The sequence below is a fragment of the Platalea leucorodia genome, assembly GCF_965183815.1.
Source record: "Platalea leucorodia genome assembly, chromosome: 5".
Classification (NCBI taxonomy): Eukaryota; Metazoa; Chordata; class Aves; order Pelecaniformes; family Threskiornithidae; genus Platalea; species Platalea leucorodia.
The window spans coordinates 10,112,901-10,134,286 of NC_138827.1; the positions used below are offsets into that span (position 1 = coordinate 10,112,901).

Consider the following 21,386-nt stretch of genomic DNA (forward strand, 5'->3'; position numbering starts at 1 on the left):
TGCCCAAAGCCACACCAAATGGATATGGCAAAAGTGGGAAGAGAACCAGAAATCTTATACTTTGAGAGACTCTCTCTCATGAGCACATCAGTAACCTGAGTAAGCTGCTACTTATTTTCATAATGCAGCTTACTGATCTAAAATATATTGAAATATGGACAGAGAAAGTTTTTGCTGACACATAAATGTGTTTAATGACCCTAAAGCATTCTTGAAGTGAGTATACATGAAAGCATGATGAGTTCCTCTTTCTTCAGCTAATTGCTGGTGGCCTCCAGTTTAATTCTGCAGCCTATATTGATGAGACCATCAATGTAGTGATGGCTGCAGTCATTGTGAATATGCCTGTTGTCATGCTAAATACTGATTTCCTTGCTGTTAGTTTCTGCCGTGGTCAGAACGTCATTTTAGCAGTCCCACTTTTCAACTTCTGCATAGGCTGGTTTTACAGGTTCACTACAGTTACATAAATTTCTCTGTAGAAGACTCTTGAGATGAAGGATGGATTCATGTTTAACATATCAGAGTGGAAGGATGTCAGTCTTGCTGCAGTTGCAAACTTTCTTGTGTGACCTTGAATTTTCCCATTCTCTTCTACAGTGAGATACAGCCCATAATCTCCTGTGCTGACCTCTGTACTTTTAAACTGAGCTAATCTAATGTTTGCAGTTTACTTGACATCTTCTGCTATGCAAACGTTGAGGATCATCCTACAGTTTGGATCCTTGAGGATTATTCTACAGTTTGGATCCTTATTCAAAGCATTCAATAAAATAAGCATGTGTAAGAGACACCTACATAAGGGACCCATGCTGATCGGTAAGTCTCTGCAGCAGGCAACTAGAAGATCGTCTGGTGACTCTTGTACCTGTCCAGACATGTGTTTCCAGTGTCCTCTTCATTTTTATACTCATATTTTGCAAACAATTTAAGTGACTCTTTTCAGAAGATTTACTCCTAAAAAACTGACACAGATTTATGATGAAGCCTACAGGAATGAGGCATCACGTTCCACCGTCTTTCACTCTGCGTTAGCTTCCTGTTGGGAGCTTAGTTGTAAGAAATACCTGTTCTGGGTGGTTTTGAACTGTTTGCATTCACCTCCTGTGATGAGGAGACTGCTGTATGCTGAAATCAGTTCTTAGCACAGGAGTGAGTATGCTTTGGATGTTGGCTTTATGAGTGAGCTGACCATCTGATCTATATAATTGATTTTAAATCAGTCATGCCTCCCCTGCTTCCTAGAAATCCCCCTTTTTATTAACTATATGTATACATAGGCAGCAATTTCTTGTTTTTTTCAATAACATCACCTTCAGCTTTTGTGCCTTGAAAAGGAGATGTTTGTCTTTTAAGAGTAACCCCCATCTTGTCTATTAAATGTCATTATCTCAGCACAGATTGTCAGTCACAGGCTGCAGGAATCCTACAGCTGACCTGGTGCCTCACTGGTTATACAAATGTTCTGCTAGAAAAGGTAAACATCACTTTTTCATAAATGAGAGTGTACTTGGCACACAAAGCAGCAGCACAAGGTCTGCACCGCTTATGTGCTTGTCCTTAGGTTATCCCCGTGTTTATCTAGGAACTGAAAACTTTTCACTGGCAAGGACAGGAGCAGGCATTAGCAGAGATCTGGGGAGTCAAACATTCACTGAGGTCTGGGCCTTTTCCTGGATTCTTCTGATAGGTGGGAGAAAGTGGTGTTAGCATGTGTTCTGCACCCATTTTGTGTTACCCAAAATACGCCACTAGCCAAGTTAAAGGATTACAGAACTACAGCTGTAAGGGACTTGGAGAGGTCATTGGTCTGACCTAAGGCAAGTTAAACCATATCTGAACCAATCTTGACAGCTATTTGACTACTCTGGCTTTAAATATTGCCATGAATGGAGATACCAGAGCTACCCTAGGCATGTTCCTCCAGTGCATCATTAGGCTTCCAGCTAAATGGTGGTCTTTATCCCTGACTGTAGTGTCTGCTGTGTTTAAACCCATTATATTGCCAGTGAAAATAAAGAACAGTTTAATACCTGCTCCTTTGCAGAAACAGTGTACTTGGGTACTTTTAACATGTCTCAGTTGCAAGATGGTCAGTTGCTTATGTGGGCTGATGCGCTATGTTTTACCCCTGGGCTGGAGCATGTTGTGGGCTATTTCTGCCTCTCTGGCCTGGGGAAGCCTTAAACATGAATGGTCTTCACCGTACTGTTTGGGGGATCTGAGGACTATTCTTGCGTGGAGAAATATGGGACAGTTGCAAAGTCCTGTGAAAACCCTTGTGATGACAGAAAGTTGGAAAGGTTTATGAAAGGCTTTTGAACAGAAATTAAATAGGAGATGCATTTTACTGTGTTCAGGCAGTGTACTGTGTGGAAACAGTTCCTGTCCTTCAGAAAACTAGAGTAAGCTAAGACCTGACTTCAGCCGGTTACAGTTTGCGGTGGTGTGCAGCAGGGCTTGTAGTGTTTGTGCTTATAAGCGTACAAAGTTTATCCTCCCTGTGGTGAGGATTTTTGTCAGAGTGCTTGTGATTTTCTGGTTTTGTTTTTTTCAAAGCAACAATATTCTGCAGTGAAAGTCAACACAGGGACTTATACTCAGCTAATGTATAGTGTAAGCAGTAAAACTCTTCCATGTAGGCAACACTGGTGTAAGATCTACCTTCTGCTGGTGGCAAGTGCTCTCTATACCCCATGCTCATAGGCATTTGAGTGATACCTAGATCAGTTTAACATGGATGGGGAGACGCCACGGACTGCAGCAGAAGAGCCCTTTCACGTGAGCTTTGAGATCGTGTGCTCCTCACGCATACAAAGCACGTAATTCAGCTGAGCAGGCAGCAGGGCTTGCATCCACGGGAGAGCAGGCGCGTGGCTGTGTGCTGCTCAACAGTGTTTTCAGACATTGTTCTCAGTGCCTTTACCAAAAACCAAAGAGAAGCTGGAACCTGCGTTCCTGTGTCCTTCCTCACCCTCATTATGCTGCCCCTTCGGTTGCTTTCTTGTTGCACAACGCAGTTGGAATGAGGGCAGAAGAGTGCCAGATTTCTGGGTCATGACTTTGTTTCCATGCTGGTTACTTGCCCTGTGTACTTTGCTCGCAAGGGTAGCCTGATACTGCTTGGCAGAAAGTCAGAATATGTCTTTATGGTCAGCCTTGCCTGAAAGAAGGCAGACCTGGGACATGGTGAGGGTGGATCTGAAGGGCATTAGGAGGACTCAGGAGTCGCTGGGCAGAAGACATCAAAGCAGGCCTCTACCGATAAACACTGTGGGACTGGTAAGTAGATAATGGCATGCAACAGGGAAAGCATCAGGGTTTTCTTGTAACAGATAGGCCTAAGGCAGATCCTAGAGCGTTGAATCAAAGTTTGGAGCTTAAACTTTTCCCCATGTTGGTACAGCAACAGAACAAATCCCACTTTCTGGGAAGCATGGGGTTCCCCCCCCATTCTCTGACTGTGTCTTCGTGGTTGAGAATGAGTCAAGAAGAGAAAGGTCTCAGGTCTTGCATTCGGTTTGGATTTCTAAAGCTAATTCCTGGCAGCCCCACAGATTTCCCATGTGATCTGGGGAATATTGCTTTGTCTCTCATTAAGTTCCCTTAATAGCTCCATGTTCACATAGATTGTTTATTTAGATAGCCTGTTTTAAAGAGTAGGACATAAAATATTAGGGCTTTATGGCCCCTCTGTGTAGGCACATGTACATGTCCCATCTTTAACCTCTTTGTGCTATGGCAATGCAAATGATTACAGCAAATGAACCAGCTGGTTCAGCATTGTGGACTCAGGTTTCCTACATCCCGGGGCAGTGCCTCATTGCAGGATGGTTTTTCACTGCTCCAGAGGCTGTTTAGTGGCATGTCTCCAAAGGGAGCTATTGAGATTGAGGCCAGTGATTTCCAGATAATGTATCTGGGCTGTGGAGCTCATCACTCTCATGAGTGATTTCATAATTCTCTGCAGGGACTGTAGATGCCTTTAGGGTTTGTGGGGGGGAAAGGCAATCCATGAGTTTTCGGTAAACCCTTCAGGTAGACATGGTGACCTTGAATCCAAACCAGAAGGCAGTGAGGATCACTGGAGCAAGGTGTGGTTGGGGAGCAGTGTTTCATCTCTGACTTTTTTGGAAGATGCTGCGTGGAATGGAAGAGTGTGTTTGCCCTTCCTTTCTGAAGAACGCCAGTTGCGAGGGTGGTGGGATATCAGAGAGAGAGGCACAAGACTCTGCTCTGAAGTAGGGGGAAGAAATCCCGATTTAGATATTCCACATCCTTTGAGTGCCCAAGTCCCTGGGCTACTGTATTCTGAACAATTCTTTCTTCATCTCTCATTTAGTTATGAAACTTTTCACGTGTCTTCTTTCCATTCCGTATTAAGTTAAAATCCTGAAGTGTGTTGCAGTATCTCCTTGTTGATCAGCTCTGCCAGGACTAAGGAGGTTTGGCTGCAAACTCTTCTCTGACCTGGACATTTAGGTTCTGTGCTTTGAATCAGCTCTTACAAAGCTGCGAATAGAGCTTGACTAAGGTTTTTCTGATAAATTAGTTTTTCACCAAAATAATGCATCTTCAGAGAGATCAAAACAGTTCACAACTGTAGACTGAGTTTGGCAAATATCTTTAGACCCTCTACAATTAAAAAATAAAATCTTGCTAAATTTCAACACTTTCAAAAGTGTTTAAAAGTCTTAAATGTTAAGTTTTAAAGAAATTTCTAACGTGATTGTTCTGAAAGTTTTAAAAATATTTGAAGTTTCATTACGTTGTTTCAGGATTAATGCGATGTTTGATATGATCCAAACATATTTTTAGTTTCATTAATCTGTTAGTGTATTTTAGGTTTTGTTGTTGGAAAAATACAAGTGTTTTCATTTCAGGTTGACCTACACTACTACTACCTCTCATCATCATCATCCAGGTTTGGTAGTGAGGCAAAAGAACAAATTACATGCACTTCTGCAAAGTTAGGACAGTGCCTTAATTTCAAATATCCCTTCCAAATAGGGAATAGATTGGGGTTTTCAGCTTGTGCCTGTATCTAATGCCTGCCTCCAAAGCAGGGCTAGTTTGCAAGGTGTTTGTATAATTTAAGGCTAAGTGGATGTGTGCGCTGAGCTCAATGAGTGTGGCACAGTGAAGCAAGGTCAAACCCAAGCAACAGAGACAGTTTTTGCTGTCTTATGCAGATTGAAGAGTTTCTGCTACCAGCAAGCTGCTAGGAAATACAGTTCCATATTTGTGGAGTGGGAAATTATGCAGCATCTGAACTTTTAGATGGGTAACATCATGGGAATACACTGTTGGGCTTTTGCTTTTGTGGTTTACTTTCTGTAAGGCTCAGATGGCCAGACCTTCTAACAAAGTTAGTTTAAAGGTCCCACTAGTTTCCTCCCCATGAGGAAAGAACATGAACCTAGTAGAAAACCCACAAACCAGCCTTCAGCTAACCAAGTGCTAATTTCAGGGAAAGCATCTTGCAGTCCTATATAATGCAATTACAGACATCAAAATGAAGTAAAAAGCCATTCCCTGAAGCCCAAATGCTCACAGAGGAGAGATGCCATCTGGCAAAAACCTCATACAAAGCACTGATGAAAATGTAAGATAGAGAAGAGCCCTCTCTGACTCTTTGTTTTAATACCTAGAGTTTCCCCCATCACTGCTGTGAAACACGTATTTGCAAAATTAGGCAGTGGAGCAGAGAATGCCAACTCAGCACTGTGCGTGTGAGGACCCATCTTCCTGTCAGTATCCGTTTATGTAGCAGAATGCTATTTAACTACACCAAAAAGGAATAAATTACAGTAGTCATGGTCAGAAATAGATACATGGAGGGGAAAAAAAACAAACAAGCACTACTGGAGGACAAAGCAACAGTAAAACAGGCATACCTGAGTGCCCCAGCGTCAGTCATGCTCTGCAGAGCCATCAGGGTAAGAGACAGCGGAAATGGATACTCACAGAACTCCACCAGCAGGTACTTAGTTTCCTTCAGTGCTCTGTCAAAGTTGCTCTTTTTCAGCAGAAGTACACTGTTCTCCTTTTTTATTTTGGGGAGTTTGGCTTTCTTTAGCTTTGTTTCATTTGGGCTTATGCTGTCTGCTGCCAGGAAGCCTGTGAGAAACAATAATGGCAGAAAGAAAAACTGGTGTGTCTTCATCTTTCCCTGCCTTTATCCAGTTACTGAGAAAAAAAGAAGCAAAGGAGCACTAAGCAGCAGGGTTTGCTGCCTAAATGGCTGCTGTTCTATCAGCCAAACTAAGAGGCTGATAAGGTTGATAACGGAGTCTACCACCAGTGGAGCCAACTGCGTCTTTCCACGGGAAGATTAATGTAGTTAATTACTTCCCCATCTTTAGCAGTGTTTAGAAAAAAAGTATCTGCAGGGAAGGTGAGTTTACTGTTTCTGTAAATAATCAGAAGCCTGGGGAGAGGGTGAGAGAGCACAGGAGGAAACACTTGCCTGCGGAAGCACCAGTCGATTCATAGTGCTCTTCTCTAATTAGACAGCCTGCTCTTGTCACCGTTACCCAGCGCAGAGCTGCAGACCAAACAGTAAGTGAGGTACTTGGGAAAGTATTTGAGGGCTGCTCCTCTGCTTAATATTTGGTTGTCTGTTGCACTTACAGAGCTACTTACTATGGATCTGATTCAGAGCATGCTGAAGCCAAGGAAAAACTCTCATTGCTTTGCATATGTAATTTTAACATCTGCATTTTTTCAGTACCTTGTGTGTGAGGCTTCCATCTCTGCTTAAGTGCCAAGTTGTAGCTCAAGTAAGATACTACTTTGTGGGCTAAACCAGAAGATTTTGCCATTGATTTTCAGTGGTAGCATAATTTCATGCAGCTAATATCCGTACAGTAAACTGAAGGTACCAGATGTACTATTTCATCCTTAGGATAGCTATCAACTGTGTCTGTGAACTATTAGGCCTCCCTAGCTAGTCTTTTCAGAACATGTTAAGAAATATCTTACAGAAAGATTAAGTCAACACCATTTACTAAGAAATGTAAATATCTGCCAGTCTGTAATTGTAGCAGAAACATCTTAGACCCTTAAACTGTGCTGAAGTTTTTGAACTGTACACCCAAAGCTTTGGCGTCTCTAGAGGGGACCAGGTGGTTGTTTCGTTGGCACATGCAAGGACAGAGCTGACTTGGACAGATGGGTCCAGATTAGTAGAACCAAACTGATACTTAAAGGAATTGCCTCCAATAATGACTCTTCGTTCCTCTTGAGGAGCAGTAATTGCTGCTTTGCTCCTTCACACCCTTACACTAAAGGATGAAAACTGTGGTATCAGGAGGGTACTGCTAAAAGGAAGGAGTGTTTGTGATGGTGGTTGATGTGGTAGCCTCCATTTTGTTGGGGGTGAAGGATCTCGGGTGGCAGATTGCTTCAATTTAGGTTGTTTTCATGCCTGGTGTGAGTGAGGCTGGGTTTCAAGTGAACTCTTTGCTATCCGTCTCAAAGGCTTTGGGTTGTAATGCACCTTGAGACGTGTTCTATTAGCACTTGTACAGGGTGCCTAATGAAATCAGAGGGAGCTGTGTATTCAGGCTGCTTGTAAGATAAGATCACATGTAAATACAGATGCAGCAATCAGGTACTAAAGTTAAAAAAAAAAAAAAAAAAAAGATAAGTCTCCTGTTTGACTTTGCGGTCTTTTTCTCTTCATAACAGGCTCTTTTCCAAAGATGCCTTTCAAGTAACATCATAGGAGGGTTAAAAAGCATCTTTCAGAAGAACAGGGAGGAACTAACAAGGCCTGTTTGATCTGAACAGGCCATGTTGTAAGCTCAGAACACAGCCTAAGGCTCGCAGAGCACAGGTAGGATGATAAAACCATTTGCTTAGAGAGCTGGTTTTCCCCTGGTCTGCCACTGAAACAAACAGCAGTCAACTCAGATCCCTCCTGGAAACCTCCTACCAGGGAATAGGCACCATTTTGGAAAGGGCTTCTAACCTCTATGTCCTGGAAGGAAACTGGAGTAAGAGGAGGATCATACAGCTGTCAGTCCTGCCAGGACAGATTTGCAATGAGGAATGGAGTGGGATTTAGCAGAACTGAACAGAAAAGTGAAACTGATGGAGTGCGATGTTTTCTCTTAGGCATACAGCAGATTAGGTCACATTTCTGCACATTTCTTCATCTGTGCTAACTAGTTCTGGCTCTTTCATTTTGTGCTTTACAGTTTGAGAGCTATGGAAAATCTGCCTTCTGCAGAAGTCACGGGCCAGTCAGCAGGAATTGCTGGATGCAGGATGAATACAATTTTTGGGCCTTCTGCTTTGTTACCACTCACACCCTGGAAATTGTTGTGTGGTCGAGAGCCATTGACACATGCCCCACGTGTGAGCACCTTCTGTTTGCATTTCTCTGTTTTGCCTCACAAATACAGTGGTTTTAGAGTGATGTCAGTTACTGTTATTTATTGGCATTGAATACTTTAAGCTGTCACTGCATCTACACTTGCAATAGTATCCCTGTGAGATAGGTACGTGCTGTTGGCTGTTAAACAAGGAGAAGGTTGCGGCACAGAAAGATTCAAAACCAAAGCTGGCTCCATTGAATTGAGGGGAAAATTACCTTAGATTTAATGTGGTGGGTAGATTCTTAAGGACTTGATTACACTCAAAACAAGTTTGTCAGAAGATTCTGCATGTATGAGTAAAGATCTAATTTTCTTGACTTCCAAGGCTGGGCTTTAAATAACTGCAGTATCATCCATTCTGTCTCTTCCACATCTACCTGTATGTTGTGTAGGAAAGGCTAGGAGAAGCTGGAAGCACTGGAACTTTCTTTGCAAGTTTTTTTTACAACATGTATCTTTTTCAAAGTTGCACATTTCAGCTGAAGTGCAAGCAAATGGAAGTCTCTGGCATTTCACCTTTGCTAGCCCCGTGTTTATTTTGTGTTTATTCCATGCCTCCCGTGAAAACAGAACTCACAAGGAAATAAATCAGAGATTCATCAGTTTTATTGGTGTCTAAGCTCAGTGTGAATCGCCATCTAGTGTATATTTAAGACATAGCATAATTACAGAGACCGTTTTAAATCAAGGGGATAAACAAAGTGTCCTCAAAACACTTCCTAACTAGTGGCATTTTATTTCTGTAAGCAGGCAAAGTAAAATGTAAAATTTACAGGAATCAAGAGATAGATATTTAGAAAAGGACTGACAAATGAAAGTTTAGAGAGGAGATATGAGATTCATTCATCAGCTGACAAAGTAGAGGACAAAGATTATAAGGAAAAAACAGTGCACAATCTCTTTGCCAGAAAAGGAGGAACACTCACTTTCAGAATCACATAAAATAATGGGGAAAAACAGGGAGGCACATAACCAACCTATTTATTCAAGCTAGTTTGCATTAATTTATCCAACATCACAAACTAGACAGCATCCAATACCTGGCTGTTTTTAAATGTATTTTCTTTCATTTCAGATGACTGATTCCTGTAGGTGTGCATCTGACTTTTTCCCCACTGTCTGATAAAACATCATTTATCATGAGAACATTTCTTAAATCGTGGATTCCTCAGTGTTTGTGGATTCTCAGGTCGCCTTGCAGATTATTCCATGGATGCAACAGGCTTCTTACATCTCAGATTATTTCCTATTATGACTCTATAAACCAGTGTAGAAAGGAACTGCCAGAATATTTCAGCTTTGCAAGCGATACCTTAAATGAGTGGTCACAACTGGAAAAGGTAGTATTTTTCTTCTACTTCATAGACATAGAACAAATCTCTGATTATACAAATCAGTTTTCCTGATGAATACTGGATAATATTAGCTGCAGAGTAGAATGCAGTATTTTATTCTCTTTGTCAGAAATATAGGTATCACTTTAAGAGACTAGTTGCCAGGGATGATTTGTTTAGTCTGGAGTTATTTTAGATTGAAATTAAACCTTTTAAGGATTGTCTTCTTATTTTAATATCTTCTGTTGCATTCTAGGATGGAAAGTGACCAGCAAATCCAGCTTTTTGATGGGTAAATGATGAGGGAGAGGAGGTGAAGCGAAGCTTTGAAGAATTGGGATTTCTGTCTAGGAAAACAGCTAATATACTTTCTGAAGCATGGGGTTTGCAGAGAGTAGACAGTTATAGCAGTTCTGCCTCATGTTCCTGAATGGTGGCTACTGAATGTAGCCTGTATGCGAACAGGTGTGTAACCTTACTGATCTTGTGGATGCAGAAAGAAAATAAATTGAAGTTACAAAAAATATGTGAAATTAATGTGAAAAAAAAAGTAAACAGGAATATACTGCTGTGCCCTGTACAATTCAGCTTTTTCGTAGGAGAATTGGCAGCACCCACACAGGAACCAAAGCGACATTGTACTAGGTGCGGAACAGACATGGTCCAGTTAAACGGCATCCTCAGTTGAAGCCAGTGAAGGTTGAATGGTTATGATCTAAGGCCAGATTTGACAGATACATTATCAGTGTGGACAGTTTTAATGCAGTAACTTATACGACTAGACTGGTTAATAATTCAATACAGTATTTTTTTGCTCTGCTGTTACAGTTTTGCAAATTCTTAGGAAGAATTTGACCCGTTGCATTTTTAGACTGCTAAACATCCATGATAGAACAATTCAGCATCAACAGGGACATGATCAAGTGTTTTTGTCCCACTTTTAAGCTCTGTGATTCTTGCAGGTTTTAAGTGGGGCTAAGACTCAGGGAATTCTATTGTAACCAAGATTTCCTGGGCTACGATGTGAGAATATCATTCCATATCTCAGTGCCAAGAAGACTGAAATCAATCTGTAGGTCAAGTCTATTGAAATCCTTGGGAAAAGGAGATATAGAAATGCATTAAATTGATTTTGTTTTTTTCCCCTCCACCTGAAAATGTGATTTCAGTCACATTGTACTCAATATCCGAATTTACATTTGTTCACATTACAACATGAATCCAAGCTTGAGGGATGTGTTGACGGAGCAATGTGTGTAAGCTACCTGACCTCAATCTATTTATCCCATATCAAAGGTATTAATTCCTCACTGAAATTAATAATGGCTTTATTCCAGATGTAAATGTAATCCAAATGCTTGTCTTATTTATATACTTAAGGGGATGATAATCTCAACACTTCCTTCCTGAGTCATAAATCATGAAGGAAGTGCTCAAAAAACCACTTTAAATCTAGATCTTACTCATGATCTAGATACCTTTAATATGGATGACACAAAACTCAATATTAGTGTTGCAGGGTTTGGAGGTCTTTTGGAGCCAGATGATTCCAGGTCATTCCTAGGCCATAAATTCACCCAAGCTCTGCCTTCAAACATGAGTTATACTTTACTTCTGTTTCTCAAAGAATAAGTTTTTAGCAAGTAGCTCAGCTTTTCTATGGCTGGGGTCATGTCCTGTGAACATAATAAAGAGAGATGGTCAATTTTCTAAATTGCTTGTTGCTTTTTTCCAGGAATTGTCTTTATTCCAGGAACATCCTGATTATCAGCCAAAGACATCTTATACTGACTCCAGGCTTCAAAGGCCAAGTGCATCATTACCAATGATACACTGGCACCTGCAGTGGAATCTGTCATGCCCGACTGCCAGTTTCTGAAAAGCAAACTAATTGTAGCCAAAGGGAGCAGGGATGGGTGGCTGAACCTCAAAGAATTCTTTGCTTGAGTATCCAGCTGTTTTACCATCATCCCTGTCAGGTGAAGGAAGCTATATCAGTCAGGTGACATGGCTATGTTTAGGATTAATTTCCAAAATAGAAATTAGTTACATTTTTGCATCCTTCTGCCAACTTGCTGTAATCACTGCATTAAGTACAAATCCCTCCAACCCACTTTTTGGGAGCTGTATTCAGGTCTTTCAGCTTCTCCTTACTCAGCAGCCTGACAGCTTTCAAAAGCTCTCTGCTTCTACTGTTATCACAAGACAAGCACAGAGTACTAATCTTGCAGTTGCTTTGTGCTTGTCTTCCAGAGCGCAGCCTAATGGCTCTTGAATTCAATGAGAAGATACCGATTGCCAGCTCTCGGTGCTCAGCTAACATGGCATCAGTTATTTCTTCCCTTGACTATCTTGGTAGCCCAGACAATCTGAATTGTTCATCAGTCTCTTGAACATAAATGGTATAATATGTGTCTAAGACCACCTTACCTGGCATAATAGCCTGAATATGGCCCCCATTGACTTCAGATTGGGAGACAGTATGTGTTGAGGCAGAAGCTTTTTTTGCATCTACCTGCTGTTCTGTAACAAGCACCTTGAGTGCCCTTGCCAAATAGTCGTAGACAAAGTCACTGGAATATGCTGTAGGTGCTCGCATCTTGAAAGTTATGGCATACAGAATACACTTGTGACTAGCAAAATGTGCTCACTAACTCTTACCTGTGGTATGTGATTGTCCTGGTTTCGGCTGGGATAGAGTTAATTTTCTTCCTAGTAGCTGGTATAGTGCTGTGTTTTGGATTTAGGATGAGAATAGTGTTGATAACACACTGATGTTTTAGCTGTTGCTAAGTAGTGCTCACACTGGTCAAGGACTTTTCAGCTTCCCATGATCTGCCCGGTGCTCAAGAAGCTTGGAGGGGGCACGGCCAGGACAGCTGACCCAGACTGGCCAAAGGGCTATTCCATACCATATGATGTCATGCTCAGTATATAAACTGGGGGAGTTGGCCAAGGGGCATTGATTGCTGCTCAGGGATGGGCTGGGCATTGGGCAGCGGGTGGTGAGCAATTGCATTGTACTTCACTTCTTTTGTATATTCTTTTATCTTTATTACTATTCTTATTATTGTTATTATTGTTGTTGTTACTATTAATACTATTATTATTATTTTCTCTTCCTCTGCTGTTCTATTAAACTGTCTTTATCTCAACCCATGGGTTTCACTTTTTCCCCCCCTTGATTCTCTCCCCCATCCCACTGGGAGGGGAGGGTGAGCAAGCGGCTGTGTGGTGCTTAGTCGCTGACTGGGGTTTAACCACAACAGTGATGTAACTATTTATTTAGTGAGATCATCTAGTTTTGGGCCATTTTATTTCCTAAACTTTAAAAAATACTGCTTCCTTTGTGAAAAAATACATGTGGTAACTGTCATATACTATTTCTTCTGAAGGGTGACATCTGCTGACCATAAATGTGTCAAGACAAGGAGTCAAGACCCAATGCTGATCTATTTTACTAGGGGAGGTACAGACACTCCAAAAATGGTCGTGCACTCCCACAGCAGTTATGGTATCGGATTTGCAACCAGTGGCCAGTATACCTTGCACTTGCTCCCAGTGTCCTGATTAAGTGACATGATCACAATTAAATTGAAAATGTGACTGTAAAAACTTCAGTAAATGTAGGCATTTCGTGAGTGTAGGATGTTGCTTCTTCTTCACCTTTCCCCTCTCACAGTGAAACCCTCATTATTAAAAGCTTCTTGAAGACTCAGTTGAGATCATCACACAGTGTTTGGTTGCTCAGAGGGCTGACTGCGGAGTAACAAAAAGGATAGCATCCTTATAGCAAAACCAGATAAAGTGCTTTAGTATTATGTAAACCTTCCTTGAGAACCAAAGCAACCTTGGACCATAGCATTATACCCTAAAAGTTACAGTTCAGTTTGAATTTCCCAAGGCATTCTGAGTTGGAAGTTGGTGGTATAGAGTCCACAGAAGTAATTTGGTTAGTTTCCTAGAGAAATAAGCTGTGATTTAGCTGATGTCTCTAATCCACAAGGCGGGGAAAGCCTACTCCAAGTGATTTGTTCCATTTTTGATCTAGGTCCAGATTCTGCAACTCAAGCCAAGGATGTTCTGCACTGTTCAGGAGAAAAGCAAATGCTGGAAATGTTAAACAGAAAGGAATGAAGGGAAATAAGAGAATGTTTGAGATTCTCCTCAACTCTTACAAACTTTCTAAAGAGCCCCACTTGCTAACACTGCATCTTCCAATGGAAGCCTCCTGCCCTTTCCTTTAATTATGCTGTGACCTGTGCCTGAGTCTCTCACACTATATGAAGCATTTTTTTCATCTCTGCTTTATCATCAGGTACTGGATGAACTTGACTTCTTCAGATATAATGTGGAATACCTCTGATACTGACTGGGTAAAGTCAGCTTGGAGCAGTGTTTTTATACCGTGGATCTGTGGATCATGTCTCTTTGTACACAATAAGCCACAGTTTAAACCAGCCGTTATTGCAGAGGTAAGCATAACATTTTATACTGTGAGTTTTATTTCTGTTTTGCATAAATGAAGCAACCAAGCTGGGCTCCAGTGCATAGATACCCACTGCTCTGTAGCAGCAGGGACAATACTTCCCACATCCCAAGCAGTCATCCCTCCCTTTGGTGCCCAGTAAGCTAGAGGAACAAATGTTTTTCCTCCTGGTTAGGCCATGTGACATGGCTACAGTGTAGAGGAGATGTGGTGGAAGATGCAGGATAAAAAGAACTTGGGATCACTGCTGTCTTATCCCATACTTAGCTTAAAGCTCACTTCAGGTATGGACTTCCAGCTCCTTAGGGCTCAGGGTGAGCATGGGCCAGTAATTGGAGTATAGCATAGACCTGAATCAGGGCCCTGTTATCCTGAATTTTCAATGAGTTGCCAGAATGTCTATTCCTCCTCTCTGCCATTTCACAAAACCAGTTAGCTGGCCTATTCTCCTCAACACTGGCCCCTTGTGTGGAGAGGAGACCCAGACTTCCTCAAGAATAAAATTGGAAAAGCTTTGGTCTAGTCCACTATTGTCACTTAGCCTTGAGCCTGGGACACAATCACCTTGGGAAGCAGAAAACAATCTTAATTGGGACTGCTACTCTCAGCGGTCATTCATTTACGTGAGTGATTTTTGTTGGACAGAAAGTACTGTATTTTCTACAGTAGTGGGACTGACTGGTGCAGCCACTCTGCAGTCAGGATTCATAGTCACTAATCCATACTCATTCTCTGTGTTGAATGTATGTTGCGTTTTATGGTTTTCATTTTGCAGACATTTGAGCACATAAGTTGTTACTCACCTGCACATTTACAAGGTTAGACCCACCATTACATTTTCTTTTCAACAAAAAAATTTTTCTAGACTCTCTCAAGATACCCCATCACTGCCTTTTGCAGTGCTCCCACTGCCTACCACATGCTGGTCCAACGTGATTTGAGCAGGTACTGCACATCTGTCTGGTGCAGGGGTAGCAGAGAGAGGCTGGGATATAATGCTGTGACAGCTCTGGCTGTTCCTTATGTTGCTTAATTTTTTTCAATTAAAGGAAATCTAATTAGCAAAATTTACTCTCAGAAAAGAAAGCTATGTTCTGAAATATAAGAATAACTAGTCATACCTTAGGCCATTCAGGCTTCAGGAATGGGTCTTGAAAAGACAACACAGAGGAAACAAGTGAGATTTTTCTCAGTCCTGAAGTGATGGCGAAGTGGAAAATCCAGACAGGGATGGATATCTATGAAGGTTATGGCCAGACTGAAACAGTACATTTGCATTAATTCTTGCAGTATGCCCTCTCAAAGGAAACAATACCAGAGGCACAATGTGCTTGATAAATCAATGGAAAAGGTGAGAATCATTTGAGTGATTTTTTTTAAAAAGAGTCTATAATTATGATGATATAATTCCAAAATTCCCCAATATTTTAATGTTTATAGGAAATACTATGACTACAGAGTGTCAGCCCCTGGCAAAAACCATGCCAGAGATTACCTCAGATCAAATAACTTGTAGCAGATCCCTTCATCATCTTTACTTAAAAGGCAAAACTAAAACAAAAAATAATTTTCTCTGGGTATCAATTTGGCCTGTCTGAGGTTTTAATGAAAAATATTAAATCGGTTCACATCCCAGACTTCTCTGTAAGTGAACGTTAACGAAGCTATTAAGAGTCAGATTTCAGGCATTCTCTCCTCTTACCCTTGATATGGTCCCAAATTAATTGTCCCGTTATTGAAATAAGATCTGTAATAATTTCACATCTGCTGTCTTGCAAATTCAAGTGTTTGCAGAAGAACCCACTTGCTCAGACTGAGCGCAAGCAAACTCATTCCACAGGGCTGACCTGAAATGCCTCTCAACTCTTCTCTTGTGTGCTGGAGAACCAGTGCTTTAGCCCTGATTCAGCCCTTGTCACGACAAAGTCATGAAGAGGTGTCGTGCCTAATGCAAACAATAATAAAGTCTACAAGATGTTGCACAAATTAAAAAAAAAATAAAAATCTATTATGCAGGTGACAATATGTGCCAATATGAAAGGAATGGAAATTAATCCTGGCTCTTTGGGAAAAGCTGTTCCCCCTTATGATGTGCAGATATGTTGATATTTCACATCTGAGCTCAGCTGCAGTTGTGGGTACAAGAGTAAGGGAATGCTGTCTGTGTCCCTTTTCTGTCCTGCACTGTGCTGTAACAGATATTTCACTGAGCTAGTCAAAGCAATAATGATATGTCCTTTCTGCAGATCATAGATGACCATGGGGCTATTCTGCCTGCAGGAGAAGGCCACATTGCTGTCCAAGTTCAACCAACATGACCATTCTGTCTGTTCTCTGAGTACTTGGTAAGTCTGAGTTGGTCTGTCTGTGCCTGCTGAGAAGCCCAAGAGAGACCCAGGGCAAAGTTCTGTTGACTTATCCAAGGAGCAGAATTTCATCCAGGATCTTCACAAGGTCTCACCAGGTTGCTTGAGGGCTTTGAGCCTTATCAGTACATTGTTCTGCTATTCCAGGAGCAGACTGACTGGCAGAGTATAACTTCAAGATGCAACATGAACCAGGGGGGTACCTTGTTCCAGACCTGTGCATGGCAGTTGGCATGGGCTTCACATTCAGTGCATCACTCCTTTCCCTTCTATTCCACTTCTATCCTTGGTTAACGATAAAAGAAGGAAGCCCATAAAGGCTACTCTAATATGTCGGAAGGTCAGGGAGCCTTTCCAGAGAGCACAGGTATCTTATTCCCTCATACCACTGTCAGAGGTACCCACAGATTGATCTTTTAATTCTTTAAAAGTTACACATTCCAGCATGCACGTATCTCTGGTGTCAGAGAAACCCTTTGTACAGTTTCCTGTCACACAGACGACGTGCACAAGATCAACAGCACAAAGGCAAGCTACAGCACAAAACCCTCAAGTGTAGAGGATCATATGGCTTTGTGGAAGTGGCATACATAATCCAACATTACTATTCAAATGGGAATGCTCTACCCACTGAAAGCAGAACAGGCTTAAAAAACATGTCAGAAGAATTGCCGTTTTGGTTCAGGTCAAAGGTCCATCTAAGCTAGTATTCTCTCTGTGGTGGTGCTGAGTTGTAGTACATAAGAAAACACTAGAATCAGGCAAATATATTCTCCACTGCATTTGAACTATCCTGTTGAATAAGCTTTGGGGAATCTATGTGTTTAATCCTCTTCTGAACCCCCATATTTGGATATTTGTAGCATCCTCAAACAGCAACTTGGACAAAGTAATTGCTCATTATGTGATAAAAAACTTTTGGTTCAGTACTATTACTTCAATTTTTCGTTATGTCTTCTGTTGTCAAGGTGTTTTTCCTGTGTAATGTAGACCTGATAGATCAATGTAGATAATGAAGTTTTTCCTGGAGGTCACCTCATTTGTGTTTTGGTCTTGAAGATTAAGGGTAAAAAGAAGGTTATTGTGGCAACCCCCTGCAATGATAAGTCATTTCTCTGAAGAGGATGGGTTATACATTTTAGTAATTTGCTGTGGTGGATGGCCATATGATAAAGCACGGCCCATGAATCCATATATACATAAATGCTCTTTTCCACCTCTCACATATTTCCACCACAAAACTGCTAATTAATGTGGCTTTGTTTTTTTTTTAATTGAAGACATAAAATAGTATTGAACATACTCATTTTGAGAACAACTTAAAAAATTGTCTTGATCATTTTTAGCACCACTGCAAAGTAAATGCATTAAATTTCACTAACAGTCAGATACTTTTTTTTAAATGTTTGATTGTTGTCAGAATAATCCAGAGAAAACTGCTGCCTCTGTGTGTGGAAATTTTTATGTCACTGGGGACAGAGGGATTATGGATGAAGAAGGATATGTCTGTTTTGTTGGAAGAGCTGACGATATAATTAATTCTTCTGGGTAAGTCAGTTGCTTTTAGATTTGCTCATTTGCCTGTTAAAATTCAATCTGGAAAGACCAATTGAATGGCTAGCTTGCTATGGCTGTCATATCTGCATTTTCTCCTAGGTATTGTGTTGGCCCATTTGAAGTCGAAAGTGCATTAATACAACACCCTGCAGCCTCAGACTCAGCTGTTGTCAGCAGTCCTGATCCAATTCGCAGGGAGGTAAAAAGGAAAAAAAATACATAGAAAGAAATGCACTTTATTCTAAGCATCAGGTTCCCTATATGTATTAGGCTTCCTTGGAATCAAATGTGTTGCAGATTTTTAAAATTAAAATGGGTTAAAAAAAACCCTTGACCCAGAGCACTAGGAGAACACATGGTAAAACAAGCTACAGAAAAAAAGGAGATAACACTTATATATCTTGAGGATGTGTGGTATTAGAACCACTTTTGCCATTGACTTGAAAATTTTCAGAAGGGAGAAGGTGCAAGTAATTAAGAATGAGGAATGGGAGAGAGAAGGGACAGATCCGGGAGCTTACAAAGGTTTAATTTTTTTACTGGAATTAGTATAAACAGCTTCCTTTAAAAAAAAAAAGTGTAACTACAACATTTTGATAACTACAAATAAATGAGAAATTAATAAAAATAATCTTTGTCTTGTAGTGGGTATGAGCAGTGAAGTGATACTGTCTCTTCAAAAACTATCACTGTAACATTCCCAAATTCTTTCTGAGTGGAAGGAGAAAGACATATTCTTTAACTACTTCTCTTCATCTTGGTGAATTTGTGATTTACTTAAATGGTTAAAGTGGGGGAAAAGAGAAGATACAAAGTGCTTTAGGTTAAGGTCCAAATTATGCCCAATTAACAACAGTGTAAATGATTACAAGAAAAAAGTTACTCCACAGAAAGAATTGTGCTGCCTGGTTTGTTTTGTGCTATGTTTTGTTCTCATTACTTCAAAAGAAGTAAATAATAAAGTACAAAGGGTTTCACTCCAAATCCTTTTTGACAAGAGCGTCCAGGTTTCACCTCTCCAGATAAAGGCTAATCTTTACAGTGCCTCATTTGAGAAACACATGTCCTGAAAGCCGAATGAAGAAGATCTACCCCAGCCAGCTCTCAATCTATACCGTCCACAGCAAACAGGTCAGGAAAAATGTTGTTTGTCTGAATCCTAGTGTTGCTGATCACTGAGATGGTACTAAATCAGGAAAAATAATTACTGATTCTTGCAGCAGTTCAGGGGACTTTGCCACTACTGGATCTTTTTCTCAATTTTCTTACCTCTAGGTTTGCAGGTGAAAAAGTGCTAAAAACCATCGAAGGCTCTCACAGCAAAACTTTGCAGACATTTTTGTAGACCACTAGGGAATCCTGGATTTAAAATGTTTTTCATCTTTCCAGTCTTGAATACCATTTCCAATCTTGAATACTGTTCCTGAATGTTCTTTCTCTCCTCTTTTCTTTACAGGCTATTGTGTAGATATTGTCATTGCAATGCTCTGAAATCTGTAGATTATAGCTAAATCATAGAATTAGAGCAGACTAAGAAATGAGAAATATCTTACTATGTTATTAAAAAGAATAATCAAAATGATTAGGCTTTTCTATTACAGGAATGAAAGTGGATCCATTGGTTTTTAGCATTAACAGCGGAGGTCACAACCTCAAAGAGGATGTATTTAGGGAATAGTTAAAAGACCATTTTTCACCAGTAAAGCCTTTTTAGATTAATTTTTTCCACCAGGTCCTGTTAGTAGAGTTCTAATTTAAAATGTAAGTACCGTCTAAATAAGTTTTTGCTCTATAATCCTGATTCTGAAGTGGGTGGCAATTAGGGACGTAATAACATTTAATTTTATATCCATGTCCTATGATGCTTTCTCAAGAGCAAATGATATCCTATAGGATTAGTTACAGCTGGTCAGTATTTCTCTACCACAGTCTCCATGTAGCATGGAGAACACCATGAATTACTGTTTTCACAAAGTATCTGTTCTAGGGGGAAAATCCGCATCCAGATTTTTTTATGCTGTCAGATATCTCTGAAAAGATTGACTTGTGCAAGTTCTAAGTATTTGAGTTCATCCACCCCATAGGTAGATTAAATATTACTGTAAAAGCTCCTGCTAAGGAATAAGGAAATTATTCCACTGTTAAATAAGTTGCTTTTCCTTGGGGAATAAAATTTGAACAAAACTGAGATCCATGCATCAGATGTAAAGATAAGTGGTTACAGTTGGAAGACACGGGACAAGAGGTAAATGAATACAAAACAAACTTCAAAACCTAGAACAAAGGGCAAAACTTTGCAGCTTCACCCAGGCCACAGAAATTCCACATGGAAAAGAATTTAATCAAGAGTTTACCTATAATTTTGTTCCTAGTTTGTGGATAGCTTCATCCATTGTAAGAATAGAAAAGAAAATTAACCTGTATTTCAACAGTCGCTCACCTAACCTTGTATTGAGTTCAGTAACTTGTGTTTAGTGGATGAAAAAGGAAAATCAATAGATGGGCCCAGGTTTTAGAACTATCATAGGCCTCCAGGACTCCACTGGCTCCTGCTCTGCCTGCGGGCTCTTCCAGACACGAGCCAGTTTTTTTTTTTCCATGTTTGATAATCTTCATGTGCACTTACGAGAAGCCTCTAAATAGCATTAAAATTTTTATAGTTGAGCACAGTTCTGAAGCAATCTTCTAGACTGCTGAAAATAATCATAATAATAATATAAAAAGAGAGAAAGAAAAAAAGAAGATTAGCAACGGAAAGGAAGAAAGTAATTGGACTTGAGAGCTTTTAGGATCATTATGGTGAGTACAGATGGAAGAGGGCATTTATAGCGAGCAAATGTAGAAGTGTCTAAATCAAATTTGGGGACCTACATATGGGATTACTGAAGTGAAGGTTCTTGGGATACATGTGGTGAATGGATATATCAGTCAGCAACTGTTCAAGCTAAAGCAGTGAGAATCTTGATGGAAGTAGTCTGGAAACATTCTTCGTCTCCATGTGAAGGAAACAGAATAAAGAATCAGCTACTGAATGCTTTGGTGTAAGAACCAGTAACCTTCTTATAATGCAAACAATAACATCTGATGTTGTGTTTGACTAAGGAGAGTTGTGGGCAATTAACAGCCCCAAAGAACCATCAAGAATCTATAAGGATCAGCTGAGCTACAGACAAGATGCCAGATCAGTACAGTACATTAAGTCCTTAAAAAGCTGGTGGTAAAAAATATAAGAAAGCAGGATGGGGAACTTCACATT

General features: G+C 40.5%; 1 protein-coding gene and 1 pseudogene across 2 annotated transcripts in view; one reads left to right on the plus strand and one right to left on the minus strand.

The window, feature by feature from the left end:
* PDILT (protein disulfide isomerase like, testis expressed) overlaps positions 1–6,166 on the minus strand; it is a gene marked incomplete at both ends in the record, with an annotated part of 28,968 nt that extends 22,802 nt beyond the window's left edge. Inside the window, one exon of the mRNA XM_082312544.1 lies at positions 5,968–6,166. Coding sequence (XP_082168670.1) covers positions 5,968–6,166 — 199 coding nt within the window. The remainder of the gene's footprint in view (positions 1–5,967) is intronic.
* A 3,357-nt stretch (positions 6,167–9,523) lies between these two features.
* LOC309591498 (acyl-coenzyme A synthetase ACSM3, mitochondrial-like) lies at positions 9,524–19,598 on the plus strand (annotated as a pseudogene). The gene is made up of 10 exons: positions 9,524–9,724; positions 9,975–10,183; positions 11,454–11,665; positions 13,114–13,257; positions 14,037–14,193; positions 15,073–15,152; positions 15,498–15,558; positions 17,994–18,121; positions 18,230–18,329; positions 19,587–19,598. The product of its transcript is annotated as an acyl-coenzyme A synthetase ACSM3, mitochondrial-like (transcript).
* Positions 19,599–21,386: the final 1,788 nt, after the last annotated feature.